The sequence below is a fragment of the Pipistrellus kuhlii genome, unplaced genomic scaffold (assembly GCF_014108245.1).
Source record: "Pipistrellus kuhlii isolate mPipKuh1 unplaced genomic scaffold, mPipKuh1.p scaffold_m20_p_14, whole genome shotgun sequence".
Classification (NCBI taxonomy): Eukaryota; Metazoa; Chordata; class Mammalia; order Chiroptera; family Vespertilionidae; genus Pipistrellus; species Pipistrellus kuhlii.
The window spans coordinates 31,869,066-31,884,240 of NW_023425449.1; the positions used below are offsets into that span (position 1 = coordinate 31,869,066).

A 15,175-nucleotide genomic window follows, 5' to 3' on the forward strand; every position below is an offset into this window, starting at 1 on the left:
GATTTTCAGCATTATTTATTATTCTTATTTCTAATTGCAGTACAGTTTTCATGAACAGATTTTGTATATGTGCTTTCTGTAGAGTTGTTTGAATTAACTGCTTGAGTTAGAAGTAAAAGATGGAAGGGTACTGTACTCCTTACAATTTTTTTTGAAATGATTATAATAATCTTCCTCAGCACTTTCACATAACCATCTGATCTGATTAATAAAGTAATTGAGGTTGACACCCCCATTTACATTATAAACTTAAAGTTTTCTGTCCAATAAATTATGCATTTTCAATATTCTTTGATGGAAGCCAACCATTCTCTTTTGGGCATTTTAACAAACACTGGGATTGCAAAGAATTCTGGCTTCTTAGTTACAGTATTAGATTGGGCACCAGGATCAAGGACCAGGGAAGATGCAATTGTTGCCTAATACCATAGTGGACACCTGTGTAGGCAAATCACCATGATACAGGCACCAATAGGCAAGTAAGTACTCTCAGTGGTATACAGCCTAGTGGGTCCAGGACATAAGTCAGAAAACTAATGAAAACTGTGAATTCTCTATTTTGCTTTTACAACTTCTCTCTTAGTCTAAAATTACATTAAAATAAAAAGTGATTTTTTTTTTTAACCTGCCTAATTGCAATTCCTGAATCCCTTCCCATCTCTCCCATCCTCACCCTCACCCCCTACCCCATTTGCTTTCCTTTAGTTCAGAGGTGGGGAACTTTTTTCTGCCAAGGGCCGATTGCATATTTATAACTGGCAGGCCACACAGAATGATCAACTTAAAATTAGCCTACTATGTTTGGGCAAGCATTTAATTAACTCACTCCTAATGCCTTGGCAGGGCCAGACCAAATTACTTTGCAGGCCCTTATATGGCTAGTGGGCCAGAGGTTACCCATCCTTGCTTGGTCCAAGTGAGAGAATTTTTCTTTTTCTTTTCTTTCTTCTTTCCTTTCTTCCTTTCCCATAGGTTAGAATTTGGTAGCAGGAGAGAGGGTTTCAGAGTTGTTGCTTTTTTTTAAACTACTCTCCTTTATCTGTTCTCAGCCTCACACCCTGGTGTTTTGTTCTATGTAATAACTAATTTCTATTAGGAACTAAACAATTATTATAGGTTCATTCGTGAACTTAACAGATTGTAAAGACTCTCTCATTACTCAAGTATGTTGTCTTTGTGCTATAAATGTTGAGGCAGAATTCTTACATTTCAGAGATCCACAGGCTTTAGAACTATTTAAGACATTATTTTCTTGATAAACGCTATGAAGCTATGAAGTTTAAAATAGCTAATTATTTAGCTAATACACACGAGTGTAATATAACTGTAATTTTTGTTCCACGGAAATGAAGACACAGCAGGTATTTATAACCTGCTCATTTCTTATTGTCTTATGCATTGCTTGCTTTTAGGAATAAAGATGAGGTGGTGAACAGGAAGCTGATATTTAAACTAATTTGAAATAATTTAGATGGCTATTGGAATACATACCAATCCTTTAAAGCACTATATCAGCCTGTTTTAATTCTTAAAAGCTTTACTTTTGAAAATGCTCAGGTGAAAATGTCTCTCTTCCTTCTCATCCAGTTTCCCTTGATGTTAAGTACATGGTTGGAATAAATACTCTGCACTCAAGTGTTCATGCTGTGTTGATTACTAATGCAATGCAGAGCCGAGAGTGATTCTCTTTACTTTTTTTCAGGGAGCAAGAGTTCAGAACACAGCAAAGAATTTAGGAGTCAGAGACCGGACCCCACAGTCTGCTCCCAGGTAAGTGACTCCCTTTGTCTGCTCTTTTCCACCCTCTCCCAGGCAGTGTCACTCTCAGCTACTGCAACTGCTCGAGGCTATGCCCAGTGTAGACCTGATTATAGTCATAGGAATTGGCCTTGTAGGCATTTTGAGGCTATGTGATTAGGCATAATTGCTCTCAGACTGAAATGGAATTCTAGCTGAAGAAAATTTAGAGGTAGCAAGTAGAAGTCTTGACCTCATTTAAATTTTGCAAGTTTCATCATGAATTCAGTCACTAAAGTCCACACAATTCCTATGAAAATGTATATGCCAACTGTGCCAAACTATGAAAATGCTATTTTCATTTATACTTTTATGACTGGCCTTGCTGTTTGTTCCCTCTGGCATGACTGCCTTTGCCATCTATGTCTGTATGAAACACTCCTATTTAACCACAAAACCCAACTTCGATACCATTTCCCCTTGAAGTCTTGCTTGAGTTTCCTTTCTCTTTATATTCCATTAGCATCTTGTATATTGATTGCTTATAACCCTGATTGTGTTACAATATACTGTCTCGTTACCCAATCTGAATAATGAATTATTTGGGGGCAGGGAATATGTTGTTTTGATAAGCTTATCATTGCTTACCTAGGAATATCTGAACTGATTTCAAGAATGTATGAAGGAGCTTTTTGTTTGTTATCAGACCAAATATTCACAATTTATATGTCATCACAAGAAAAGACTTTAATTTATCCTTTCAGTAAATGAATATGGCAACAGCCATCAAAGAAATGTTACTGATTTGACTTCCCTGGTAACAGTCATCCATCTTGAAGTAGGGCAAAATTAAGTAATTTCTTTTACATTTGAATGTGCCTGTACTTTTGCATTTTAACCAAAAGAAGGCCCTTCCAAGCCTTGTTGCAGGTGAGACACTCTTTGTTTCTATGTACAAAGCAGTTACCAGAGTTAGAATGAAAACTGCAGCATTTATGAAGTTAAATTTTGTTCTGAAATACTGTGTGGGCAGTGAAAGTACTTTGGAAAAACAAAACATATTTTCCCCTGAAAATGGGTGAAGTACTACTCATGTTCTAATTGCATTTATTTTTAGTGCTGACTCCTAATCGTATCTGAGAGTCAAGTCTTGTTAATGTCATCTTCCATATTTGATTAGATTATAATCTAAGACTTTTTTTTTTTTTTTTTTTTTTTTTTTTTGCCAAAGAACCATTTCACATAGGAATTAGCTCTCTAGCACCTGGAGCAGATGGAGTACATTTGGATAATGAACCCAGTGCAGTGTTAAAATTACAATAAGAAAACAAGATAACAGCTCAGCAAGGTCCTCTCAGCTAGAGCTTATAAACGATAATAAACAGTGGGGTAGGATAAGACTTCCGCATCCTAATCAATAAACCAATAAGTAGCAGGCTGAATATAAGAAAAGAAACTGATGAACTCACTCTTTTCTTTATTGGGTTATGTTTTAAAACACTTGAAATGAAATGCAATAAAATGTGCCAGCTATAAAACTGACATTTTTCACCAGGCAATAATGGCCCCCAGAGAGAGAGCTAGAGTAGTTTTTACATTTTATTGTATTTATTCTTTCATTCACTTTACAAATGTTTATTGAGGACCTATGAAATGCAAAGGACTCTGTTACCGCCTATGCTGAAGGTAAATATGAGATAGAAATAGTTTCATCTCTCAAGGAGCTTTCAGCTAAAGAGCTAAGATGAGTAAAATGTAACTCATAAAGAAAAGTAGAAGATACGAGAGTGCTAAGGTCTGCAGAGGGGCTGGGATTCCCTCCCAGCTGGGAACCAGCAGGATTCCTTCCTCCAAAGACATCAAACTGAAGAACTTACAACCAGGCATCCATAGGCAAATCTGGGGTAATATTCCTGCAAATATCTTTGTGGAGATAACATTTGCTACCTCTGCCTAAGATAATATTTCATTCTAATCTCCAACCAACCTCTTCATAGTTTTTCTAAAACCGTTCACTTGTTTTTATTTTTAAAAGTTCACTCAGCAAACATATATTGAATTTCAGCTATGTGTTTGCATGTGTCTGGTTCTTTGTTAAAAACTAAAAATATAGCCTGGCCAGTGTGGCTCAGTGGTTGAGCATCAACTTATGCACCAGGAGGTCACATCAGTTTCCAGTCAGGGCACATGCCCAGGTTGCGGGCTGGATCCCCAGTAGGGGGTGTGCAGTAGGCAGTCAACCAATGATTCTCATCATTGATGTTTCTATCTTTCTCTCCCTCTTTTTTTCCCCTCTGAAATCAATTAAAAAATATATATTTTTAGAAACCTAGCGATATAGTCTCTTCCATCAGGCATCAATGTGTATAGCAGAGTGACAGTTGAACAAAATAATAATGTTAGACAGTTAAGAGCCGTGACAGCAACAGGCACAGATTGCCATGAGAATACATAGAGGGGGCACATATCTTAGCCTAAGAATGGAGAAGGGAGGTTGAAGAGTAGTCCTGGCCCAGTCAGCATGGTAATCAATGTCCTGAACAGCTAATGCAATGACACCAGTGCCTGTAGACACATCACATTCTGAGAACTAGACTGAGGTCTCTGTGATGGCTGAATGTGCTTGGAGAATGATGCCAAGTGAGGCTGGAGACATAGGCAGGAGCTGTATCAGGAAGACACTTGTATGAGACATTTAACTTGTAGACCATTGGGAGGTATTAATAAACACTCTTCCTACCTGGAAGATTTAAATTTTAGAATTTGTCTCTGGCAACATTAGGAGGATCAATCAGAGGAGAGCTAAGCCTGAAGTCAGGCATTTGAAAGGAGGATGAAGATGAGAGGAAGGATTGGAGAAACATTTACTAGACAGAAGTAATAGTCTTCGGACACTAATTGGAAGAAGAAGGTTGAGAAAAGCAAGGTCCTAGAATGGCCACCCCAGTTTTGGCTTGAGTGACAAGAGATGAATGGTTCTAGATACAGGGAAAAGAGCACACAAAGAGGAAAGATAATGAACTCAGCCTGATACTACTGAGACTAAGGATCAATGGGACATCTATGTGGAGATGCCTCTGTGGGCAGTACAGATGGGGTTCCTCCTCCTCTGTTCATACATTGGCTTTTCAGAGGAATTAGCACATCTTCACCAAGAACCAAATATTACATTTCAGCTGGAATGGCAAACTTGTCTTATTTTCTATTGCCTTATGAAATCTGTAAAGGATTGTTCAATGAAAGCTTGACTTTTCTTTATTTGTATAACTAGAGGCCCAGTACACAAATGAATTCGTACACAGGTGGGCCCCTCTGGGTGGCCTGCAGGGATCAGGCTGAAACCTGTAGTCCAACGCTGCCTGCAGCTCCTACCTGTTGCAACAGCACTTGCCAGCCATGAGCCTTGTGTCTGGCACCCTCCAGAGGGCAGCAGCCTGTGGGATTGGGCTGAAACTGGCTCTCTGACATCCCCCGAGAGGTCCCAGATTGCAAGAGGGCACAAGCCAGGCCAAGGGACACTGCCAGTGTACAATCAGGGCCAGGGAAGAGTCACAGGAGGGCTCCAGGGCATACCTGGTCCATCTCTCTCAGTCCCAGTCGGCCAGACCTCAGCACAAGCTAACCTACCGGTCAGAGCATCTGCCCCCTGGTGGTCAGTGGCCATCATAGTGTGCAGTTGAGCAGCCTTAACATATCATTAGCATATTATGCTTTGATTGGTTCAACAGTCATTCAACTGGTCACCGGACAACCAGGCACTTAGCATATTAGGCTTTTATTATATAGGATTGGGAGGCAAGCATACTATAGTGGTTAAAAGTGACAAGATGGTTAAGCCCCAGCTCCTGCTATGTGACCTTATTTAGTCATGCTATTTATCCTCTGAGACAGTTTTCTTTTGTGTGTGTGTATGTAATGGGAAAATTGCCGTGCACTGGAGTGTTACTGGACTTTAGCCTTGAAAGAGGCATTTGCTTTGTGGTTTCCTTTAACACGGCTTGTACTTTGCCATGTACACAGATGAAGGGCATGATCTATAGCCTGCAATTTGAAAGTTCTACTCTACGGGTTCAGATTTGGGTGGAACTATCAGCTCCAACAGGAAAAGACAAAGTGGAGCTGGGACCACCCCTCTTTGTGCAGGGCCGCTGGTGTGCATGAGTGGAATGAGAAAAGCAAGGGCCCCTGAGCATTGGGCAAACAAAGACCTCCTATTACCTAACAATTTAGCTGCCAAAAAACAAATGCTTCGGTGCAGAGAAAAAGTCTAATTCTTACCTATTACATTTTACTTCCGAACTTCATCTGCTTTTCTAAATCCCCGAAGCCCCACAATTTCCATTACAAATGTGTCTGAACTCAAATAACCCTGAATCACTTCCAAGAAGCCTCGTAGAAGCTAAATCTGCCCAGCTCTGCAGTACCCAGAGCTATTATTTCATTAGGTGATCACAGGCAGTAGCCTTTTCGCCAGATTGCAAGGCAGACGTTTCAAAGACTTGCCTACCCCGTGGCATTAGTTACATTCTGTGTGAATATGCAGTTCAAAGAAATGGAATGTGATGGCTCAGCCCAGGAAGGACATCCTTTACCCAACGTATTATATTAACGTATTGTGTGTGTTCTGCGCGGCTATGGCCACTTTGCCTTCTCCCTCCCCCGGCAGCACTGTTGGGAAATGAGGATAGGCATTCAAGAGGGGAAGAACTTCCTAATTATTCCGCTATTTCAGCCCCGGGCATGCAATTTGAAGCAATATTATATCCTTTAGCAAAAAAACAAAAGAAAAAAAAGCTGCTTAGAAGTCTATCAGGTCATCTTAATGTATTATTTTTGAAATAAGCTTTCTGATATCAGATGTCCTTATTTCAGTATTTATTTTATTCTATGGATGTGACACATGGAACAGTAACTACCTTCCAGACTTGAAATATGTTTTACAAACCTCCAAGTCAATAAGTTCTTATGTGTGTGTCCAGACTAGGAAAGTTCATTTTGTTAACTAAGTTTCTAACTCAATATTAAATCATTCTCATTCTTCCTTTTTGATTTAGAATTAGCATGGGATTAAGTATGAAAGGGAGAGGAAATTTTTAACTTGCTAAATTTGCCAACACTCATTTAAGCTGGGTTCACTTTCATGTGTTTAAATACAGCAGCTACCCCTGGGTTTTGGAGTGCTTTTCGAAGGAAGCAAAGCAGAAATCTGCACTTATTTTTTTAGACCATGAAACTAAGCTCTGAAGGAGAAACAGCATGGCCATGGGCAAAGTTGACCATAGGTGGGGTCCAACATCCAGCTACCTTAGGTCAGCAGATGTTCTCTCAAACTATGCCTTACATCATGGGTACACCCTATGTGGTCACTATTGCAACCATGTTCTTCTTTCCTCTGTTCTGGAGTTAGGATTCCACCACTCAGGGGAATGTGGAGCACTAGAATGTGTCTAATCCTAGGTCAGTCCCCTGAACTTGGCCTTGAGGCTGTATGGTCACAAACAAGTAGACCTGGGATGAAAAGAGGAAGCATCTCCCCATCTCCTGGCATCTCCAGCCACATGAATCTCCACCTGATTTCTAGACCACGTGAATCTCCACCTGATTCCTAGACCCACATGAATCTCCACCTGATTCCTAGACCACGTGAATCTCCACCTGATTCCTAGACCCACATGAATCTCCACCTGATTCCGTTGACAGGTAGGGGAAGGATAGGCAAAGCTGGGCATAGATTTCTTTGGAAACACCAGCTCCTGTGGCTTGGATGTTCAGACTCAGGACTCTGCCCCAGCAGCCACTCCATGTTGAACTGCCTGTAGCAGCAGATGGTACCAAATGAAGTCAATTTCTAAAACTGGTTAGAAAGTCAGTAGACCCCTAAGGGGTAGATGTTATCTTGGGACAAGACAATCAGGAGAGACGTGATGATAATTATCATAATAATATCATCTTGAGGAATTTAGAGGATCAATGTTGCTTGCTACCGGGGAGAAGAACAGCGGGCATTGGAGCAAAGCAGCCGGAGTGAACAAGACAGCATTGCCCAACCAGTCATCATATTTTTAAAAATATATTTTATTGATTTTTCACAGAGAAGAGAGGGAGAGAGAGTTAGAAACATCGATGAGAGAGAAACATCAATCAGCTGCCTCTTGCACACCCCCTACTGGGGATGTGCCTGCAACCAAGGTACATACCCTTGACCGGAATCAAACCTGGGACCCTTGAGTCCACAGGCTGACGCTCTACCCACTGAGCCAAACCGGTTAGGGCGTATCATATTTGTTTGCACAGAGCACTGGTGTTTTCTAGAGAATAGAACAGCCCTGGTCAATTTGCTAAGTGGTTAGAGCATTGGCCCTGGGACCAAAGGGTCTTGAGTTTGATTTCCAGTCAAGAGCACATACCTGGATTGCAGGTTTCCCAGCCCCCATGGGGGTGCGTGCCTATAAAAGGCAACCAAATGATGCATCTCTCACATCAATATTTCTCTCTCTCTCTCTCTCTCTCTCTCTCTCTCTCTCTCTCTCTCTCTCTCTCTCTCTCTCTCTCTCAAAATCAATGGGAAAAATCTCCTCTGGTGAGGATAAATAAAAAATTTAAAGATAGAACCGAAATTTTGGAGTTTGCTCATTCATATGTGATTTTTAGTGAAACAGGCAATATGGTTTATGCCTCCTAAACCAAGAAATTATTGTTAGTGGTTTATTATACTAATGTATTTGTTATACTAATAAAAACACCTCCAGTTATGTCACTGCATCAGGCCACGGTCACACTTTCTCGTGCCTCTTCTAGGCTGTACAAGCTGTGCGAGCCGCCTCCCCCGGTTGGAGAAGAATGAAGAGAACCTCGAGGAACCTGGCGAGCAGAGCTTCTGAGCACTGGACTAGACAAAGGACCGCCTGGCGAAACACTCTGCACTCAAGGAAAAGTGAATTTTTTTCTCTAAATCTTTCACCAGGGTGTCACTAACTAATGTCCAGCTCCTCCTGTGCTGGAAATGGATAGCCCTTCATTCAGACAATTCAGTTTCACAAACCGATCTCTCTATGTATTGACATGAACTATTCGTTTTTAGGGCAAAAGTCATCCCTGGATATTACAGAAAAAAATATCAGAGGAAAAAATGAACCAGCCTGTCTACTCTCCCAATTACTAAAATTATTTCATTGTGTTTAGTTTTATCTTCTCCAAATGGGAAGACGTAATAATGGATCTCTGAAGACACATGCCCATATTTCCTCAACTGTGCAGAAACATTACAGAAAACAGACTGGGGTCCTAGTCCTCAGTCCCTCTGCAGCAGAGAAAATGGTTCCTGAATGAAAGGTGAAGAGCATGCTTTCCTCTTTCAAAGGGTGTTTTGTCCGGAGAGGAGAAGAGACCGATTGAGGCCTCCATCAAGACCTTCTTCCAGCTGCTTCCCGGAGTCCTTCATGCTCCCGGACAGTTCCAGGGGCCAGAGCTGGACATGGTGATAATAATTATGGGTCTCGGAAGTGGGCGTGGCTTTCTGGGGCCACGGGTACTGGTGCTGTCAGACGTGGCCAGGGGGTGGGAAGAGGCAGAGATTGGGGAGGTGGAAAAGAAGGTGAGGCTAAAGGAGGAGAAAATAAGTCTTTTTAAAAACTCAACCTTTAACTTAGATACTTAAAATACTTAATTTTATTAAGGCTTTCACATAAGACATCAAACTCTTAAGAGAATACACCCTACCCAGCATTTTTCTATCAAGGTCTATGTAGAAGATATGAAACTAAAGCTTTATTTGGTGAACTTTAAAAGGACTATTAGAGACCTTGATAATCTATGGGAGCACAAGATGCACTCTGTGCATAACTTTTATCATTTCTATCTTGATAAAATAAAGTTGTTAGCATAATGAATACAGTAATATTGAGTTTAAATTCATAATTTTCAAGATAACTAAAATGCTCTTATTGTGATTGTTATAATTTTATGAAATTGGACTAATTTAGTATGAAAAATGCTTTCAAAACTAAAGTATATACAAACCATAACTACACTTTAATTTATAAACTTTGTTCATGGTATTCAAGCTATCATTAATAACCTTCATCCCTAGCAATTGTGTATTAATAACAAAAATGCCATGTTTACATATGTATTAGCTATTTAAATACTGATTAAGGTAATATTGTTATTTGGTAAAGATTTAAGATTTGGGCAATAAGTTCATATTTGTAATGAAAAATAAAGAAACCAACATCAGAGTTTTCAAAGAAAAAATTGAATTACACTTTGAATATAACATAGAGATGAGTATAACATAAATATTTATATTAAGTACATTCTTAACTTTTAACATTCTCGATACTACCAGCAAGTAATTCTAAAGGTCCATAATATTAGCAAATTGTGACTTTCCACATACTGACAATTTGGTTAAATTCTATGTAGAGCTAATGAGTGAGCAAAACTGACTAACTAGCAGATACTTTTCATACTGTCATTGGTGTTTTCTAATCACTGGCCTGGCAGCAGCAGTCTCTAAGAGGAATGGAAGGGTCCTTAAACATTTTGGTCACACTTTGGTATGTTTCATAAAGGAATTACCTGCTCTTGTGGTATGTATAAGTTAGCATGTTTTTAAGGACTTACATTCTTTGTAATATAATGCTTTTACTATTACTTTAAGGGTCAAACAATGTGTAAGGATACCATTTACTTTAATAAGTACTTGGCATTTACTAAATGCTCCAAAGTTAATAATGGTGTATATTACCATCAGCCTTTTTCATTTTTTATTATAATAAAAATTATAGATAACAGCTACATAATTACTATGTGCCAAGCAATACGTACAAAGTGCTTTACCCATACTTTTGTTATTGCTTCACTAATCTTCATAATGACAATTCCAGGTGGCATTCTTTTCGTAACCCCCTTTTTACAGTTCAGGAGCTGAAACAAAGAATGGTCCAGTGACTGGCCCAAGACTACATGACTGACAAGTGGTAGAACCAGGATTTTGAACTCAGGAAGTTTGCCTTTTCTTTTTGTACATTGATTTCAGAGAAGAGGGAGGGAGGGAAGGAGGGAGAGCGAGAGCGAGAGCGAGAGCGAGAGCGAGAGCGAGAGCGAGAGAGAGAGATCAATGATGAGAGAGGTCAGCTGCTTCCTGCACACCCCACTGCACACTGAGGATGGAGCCCATAACTCAGGCATGTGCCCTGATCGGAATTGAGCCATTGCCTCTTGGTTCATAGATTGGCACTCAACCACTGAAACAAGCCAGCCAGGCAAGTTTGCCTTCTTAATACATTATGGCTACCAGCAGAATTATTGGAAATGTTACCAATTATTTCTTAGTAAAGTAGGAGTTATGTGGACTGGGTTGCCATTAAATTATACATCTTATTTTTTTTTAATATATTTTATTGATTTTTCACAGAGAGGAAGAGAGAGGGACAGAGAGTTAGAAACATCAATGAGAGAGAGTCATCCATCAGCTGCCTCTTGCACACACCCCCCCCCCCCCAACTGGGGATGTGCCCGCAACCAAGGTACATGCCCTTGACCGGAATCGAACCCGGGACCTTTCAGTCCGCAGGCCGACGCTCTATCCACTGAGCCAAACCGGTCCCGGCGATATACATCTTATATTGAGAGGGGAAAAATGAATGGAAATAAGTAAAATGCCTTTAATATATGAAAATCTTAGGATTTCCAGGATATTTTACCTTTCTAAATACATATTTTGAAGTAATCCAATGCTGTTGCAATCTGAAGGGGAAAAAAAATCCTCAAATTAAAGATAACAGTCTTAGCTGTATTTTGAGTCTGGAATAGTACATAATATACAATAATATTTGACTGTGATTCCAAAGCAGTGGTAACAGTAAAAAATGTCTATTTAATGGGTGAATAAAAAAAACTTTTTTTCAATACCATGATGCACTTCTGTGTGACATTGGACATTTCACTGGCGTTGAGTTTTTAGAACAGGTTTACCTAAAATGCTCACACATTCCTATACACCCTGAGTACCTTTTAACATTGCTAAAGTCTGCCAACAGTTCTTCCAAGTCCTGAGTTTGGACATCTGCCTTTCTCCCCTTAAAAGGGAAAGGCATGCATAGAAAATGTGGTTCTTAACTTAATAAGAAAGAGAAAAAAAATTGTATTATTTTCCCCTTTATTGCATATCTAATGTTGACTTTAAAGTATAGCTTGATTTTATGAGCCAATATCCCAACCTTAGAAGTCTCATACTATCTCCTGTCTCTTTAAATCACATTTTTCAAGTGGTTTCAATTCAGTGACCACTCTTTTTGCAACCACAATGTTCAATTTCAAATTAATTTAAATTCTTATAATACTATAATATATAGCTGGCCCTTGAACAACAGATTTGAATTGCATTGGGTTTACTGACATGCAGATTTTTTCCCCAACAAATGCATACAATACCATAAATGTATTTTCTCTTGCTTGTGATTTTAACAACATTTTATTTTCTCTAGCTTACTTTATTATAAAAATACAGTGTATAATACATATAACATGCAAAGTCTGCATCAATCAGTTGTTTATGTTCTTGTTAAGGCTTCTGGTCAAGAGTAGACTATTAGTTATGTTTGGGGGATTCCCAAGTTGTACAAGGATTTTTGACTATGGTCATTTTTTTAGATTTTCTACATTAGTGATATTTACTAATATTGAAACTAACCTTCAGTGGGTGACTAAATTATTTCTAAGCTTTTGGAAACTATGTTTAATTTTTAAAGACTTACCTTCAAGAGAATTATTGCACTAAATTATAGTTTAATTGTTTTCTCAAAGCCAGTAGTCCTTATTTCATTAATATGTAAATATATTAACCAATTTACAGAATGAATTTTCAGTTGTCCTGCTTAATTATAAAGGCCAAAGCTTTTGAAATGAATGATCTGAACTTCGATTAAGAAAAATATTCTGTACCCTATCAAGTTTTTGAAATTTTAGGGATGAGCCTCAGAACGTTTCACCCTGCATGAAGCTAAAGCATTAGGGGAAAGTTACATGAGGAATTTGTGCCAAGAATGGGTTCAGGCCGATTCCTTAAAGTATAGCGGCCACAGTCTTCTTAGGCGCTGCAGTGCCACAACTGTTAACAGACTTTGGCTATAGAAAACTTTTACGGCTTCAAAACTCCCTTGGCCAGTGATCTCAGCATTCTGATTGCCAAGTCGTGCATGCGTGGAAGACGGTTCAGTAATGCCTGTGCATCGTCTAGCCCAGTGGTCGGCAAACTCATTAGTCAACAGAGCCAAATATCAACAGTACAACGATTGAAATTTCTTTTGAGAGCCAAATTTTTTAAACTTAAACTTCTTCTAACGCCACTTCTTCACAACAGACTCGCCCAGGCCATGGTATTTTGTGGAAGAGCCACATTCAAGGGGCCAAAGAGCCACACGTGGCTCAAGAGCCGCAGTTTGCCAACCACGGGTCTAGCCTTTGTTGCACAGGCACATGGTCTACTTCACTCAGGATAGCTGCCTCACTCACCGAGAGACACCTGAAGTCTGCTGAGTCTACTAATATATAAAGATACTCATTGATATTTACTGCTTTTTGTTTTTCATGATAATACATGATTGTAGTTAGATTATGATGTCTTGTTTTGTATGAAGATATGATATATGGAGTTGGTCAAAATATTAAATGTCCTGTAAACACCACCGCTGCCTACATATACAGTAAGCACACCTGGTAGAGCATCGTTTGAACACTGACATTAGTTTGCAACTCAATCTAGAATCACTTTACCTAACTTTCTTTTCCAGAAGAAGTAGCTGATTAAGTCAAAGTGTTGAGTTTTTAAGTGATATTGTTGCTAGAAATAGAAAGCTTTGGGTAATTACATTTGGGTGAAAATAACTGAATAAATGCCATCCACTTGTGTATTTATGCAACAAATGTATTTGAGTTCAACTGTGTACCAGGCACAGCCCGTGGGCCTCCTTTATGTATTGGATGTGTTAATGACTGCCTATGTTTTTTACTTGAAATAACATTATTTGTAACGCAAACCTATCCTAATATCGTGGAAGTATATATACTGTATTAAGTCAAGAACACTAAGTTGATAAAATGCTTTAGAAAACATACATTTTTAATTTGAATATCTAATGCCTCAAGCAAGTTTATTAGAGTTTCAGATGAATATATATTTTTGTTACTGCCAAATAAATAAGTAGAACATAGCTTTTGCTTAAACATATTTTTATAAGTATTCATTTACACAGTTATTATCTTAATTAGTAAAATTGGTTCTATATATAGCAACTCTCTTGAATATATCCATATTTAATGCTGTATAACATCCAAAATATAATGACAACTTTAATCTGAAGATGTTATTAAAGTAGTCTATACTTTCCTTTGTAAAATATACATGTAACATAGTTTCAATCACACACTATTTTGTGTATGGTTAAAATGATCAAAGTGTATTATGTGTTTTATACCATTTATTTTTGTTTGCATAAAAGACTAGAATAGTAACATTGTATCATAAATGTCAATAACAATAAAGTGTAATGTAGTATGATCATATTAACTTCTTTCCATTTTAATTTAACTAATTCCTCTGCTGTTCTCACCTGTTTAGGAGACAAAACTTCACGAAAAACAGATTTTTACCCTTTAAGAATTTACAGGCTTTATAGAAGAAAATGTATACACATATGAAACAAGTCAACAAATATGAGCCAAGGTGAGTTGTAGAGACAGTAACTGCTAGGAAGGAGAAGAGGAGGTGTCAGAAAACAAAGCTTAATAGTGACCATATTTGGAAAAGCTTCATAGGAGGTAAGAGACTTTTGCTATTCCTTGAATTAACTAGCCAATCTATCATGATTTATTTAGTACCTATGTATAAGCCCCTGTCCTACCTGCCGAGGGTGTTATCAATGCATATAATTCCCATACTCTGCACTTGAAGAACTTGGTATCTACGATACTGAATGCAGTGCACAAACCAAAATGATAACTATCGACATAAGCAATGCACACTCATACAAAATGAGAAGTAAGGCAATGAGATATGTGTCCTACAAAATTTCAGGTAATTTACATTTAACCCAACATCTCATTGGGCATCTAGAAATGATCAGGTACTGAGCTAAGCTGGATATTTAGTAATTAGAAACACATATATTGTTATTGTCCATGTGGAGTTTACAGTCTAGATGCGGGAAAACTGACAAAAATGATGATAGAAAATTGGGTCAGCTTTCAGGATTTGTAAGGTCAAACAACTGAAGAAGAGAATGGCAGCTTTGTTGAGAAGAACAGCACAGATACACAAGCTGAGAAACAAATGCAGCAGGTATTTTGGTGGGATGATGTGTGGGATGGTCTGAATAGAGAATTAAGATTTGTGAGTGTGATTAGGAAGAGCTACTGATAGAAAAGAAGGTTGGGT

General features: G+C 38.6%; 1 protein-coding gene across 1 annotated transcript in view; it reads left to right on the forward strand.

Moving 5' to 3' along the window:
• Nucleotides 1–8,860, forward strand: part of PREX2 (phosphatidylinositol-3,4,5-trisphosphate dependent Rac exchange factor 2) — a 208,729-nt gene extending 199,869 nt beyond the window's left edge. The window contains exons 39-40 of the mRNA XM_036437097.2: nucleotides 1,703–1,770; nucleotides 8,536–8,860. Of these exons, the coding sequence (XP_036292990.1) occupies nucleotides 1,703–1,770; nucleotides 8,536–8,581 (114 nt within the window). The 3' untranslated portion in view covers nucleotides 8,582–8,860. The remainder of the gene's footprint in view (nucleotides 1–1,702; nucleotides 1,771–8,535) is intronic.
• Nucleotides 8,861–15,175: the final 6,315 nt, after the last annotated feature.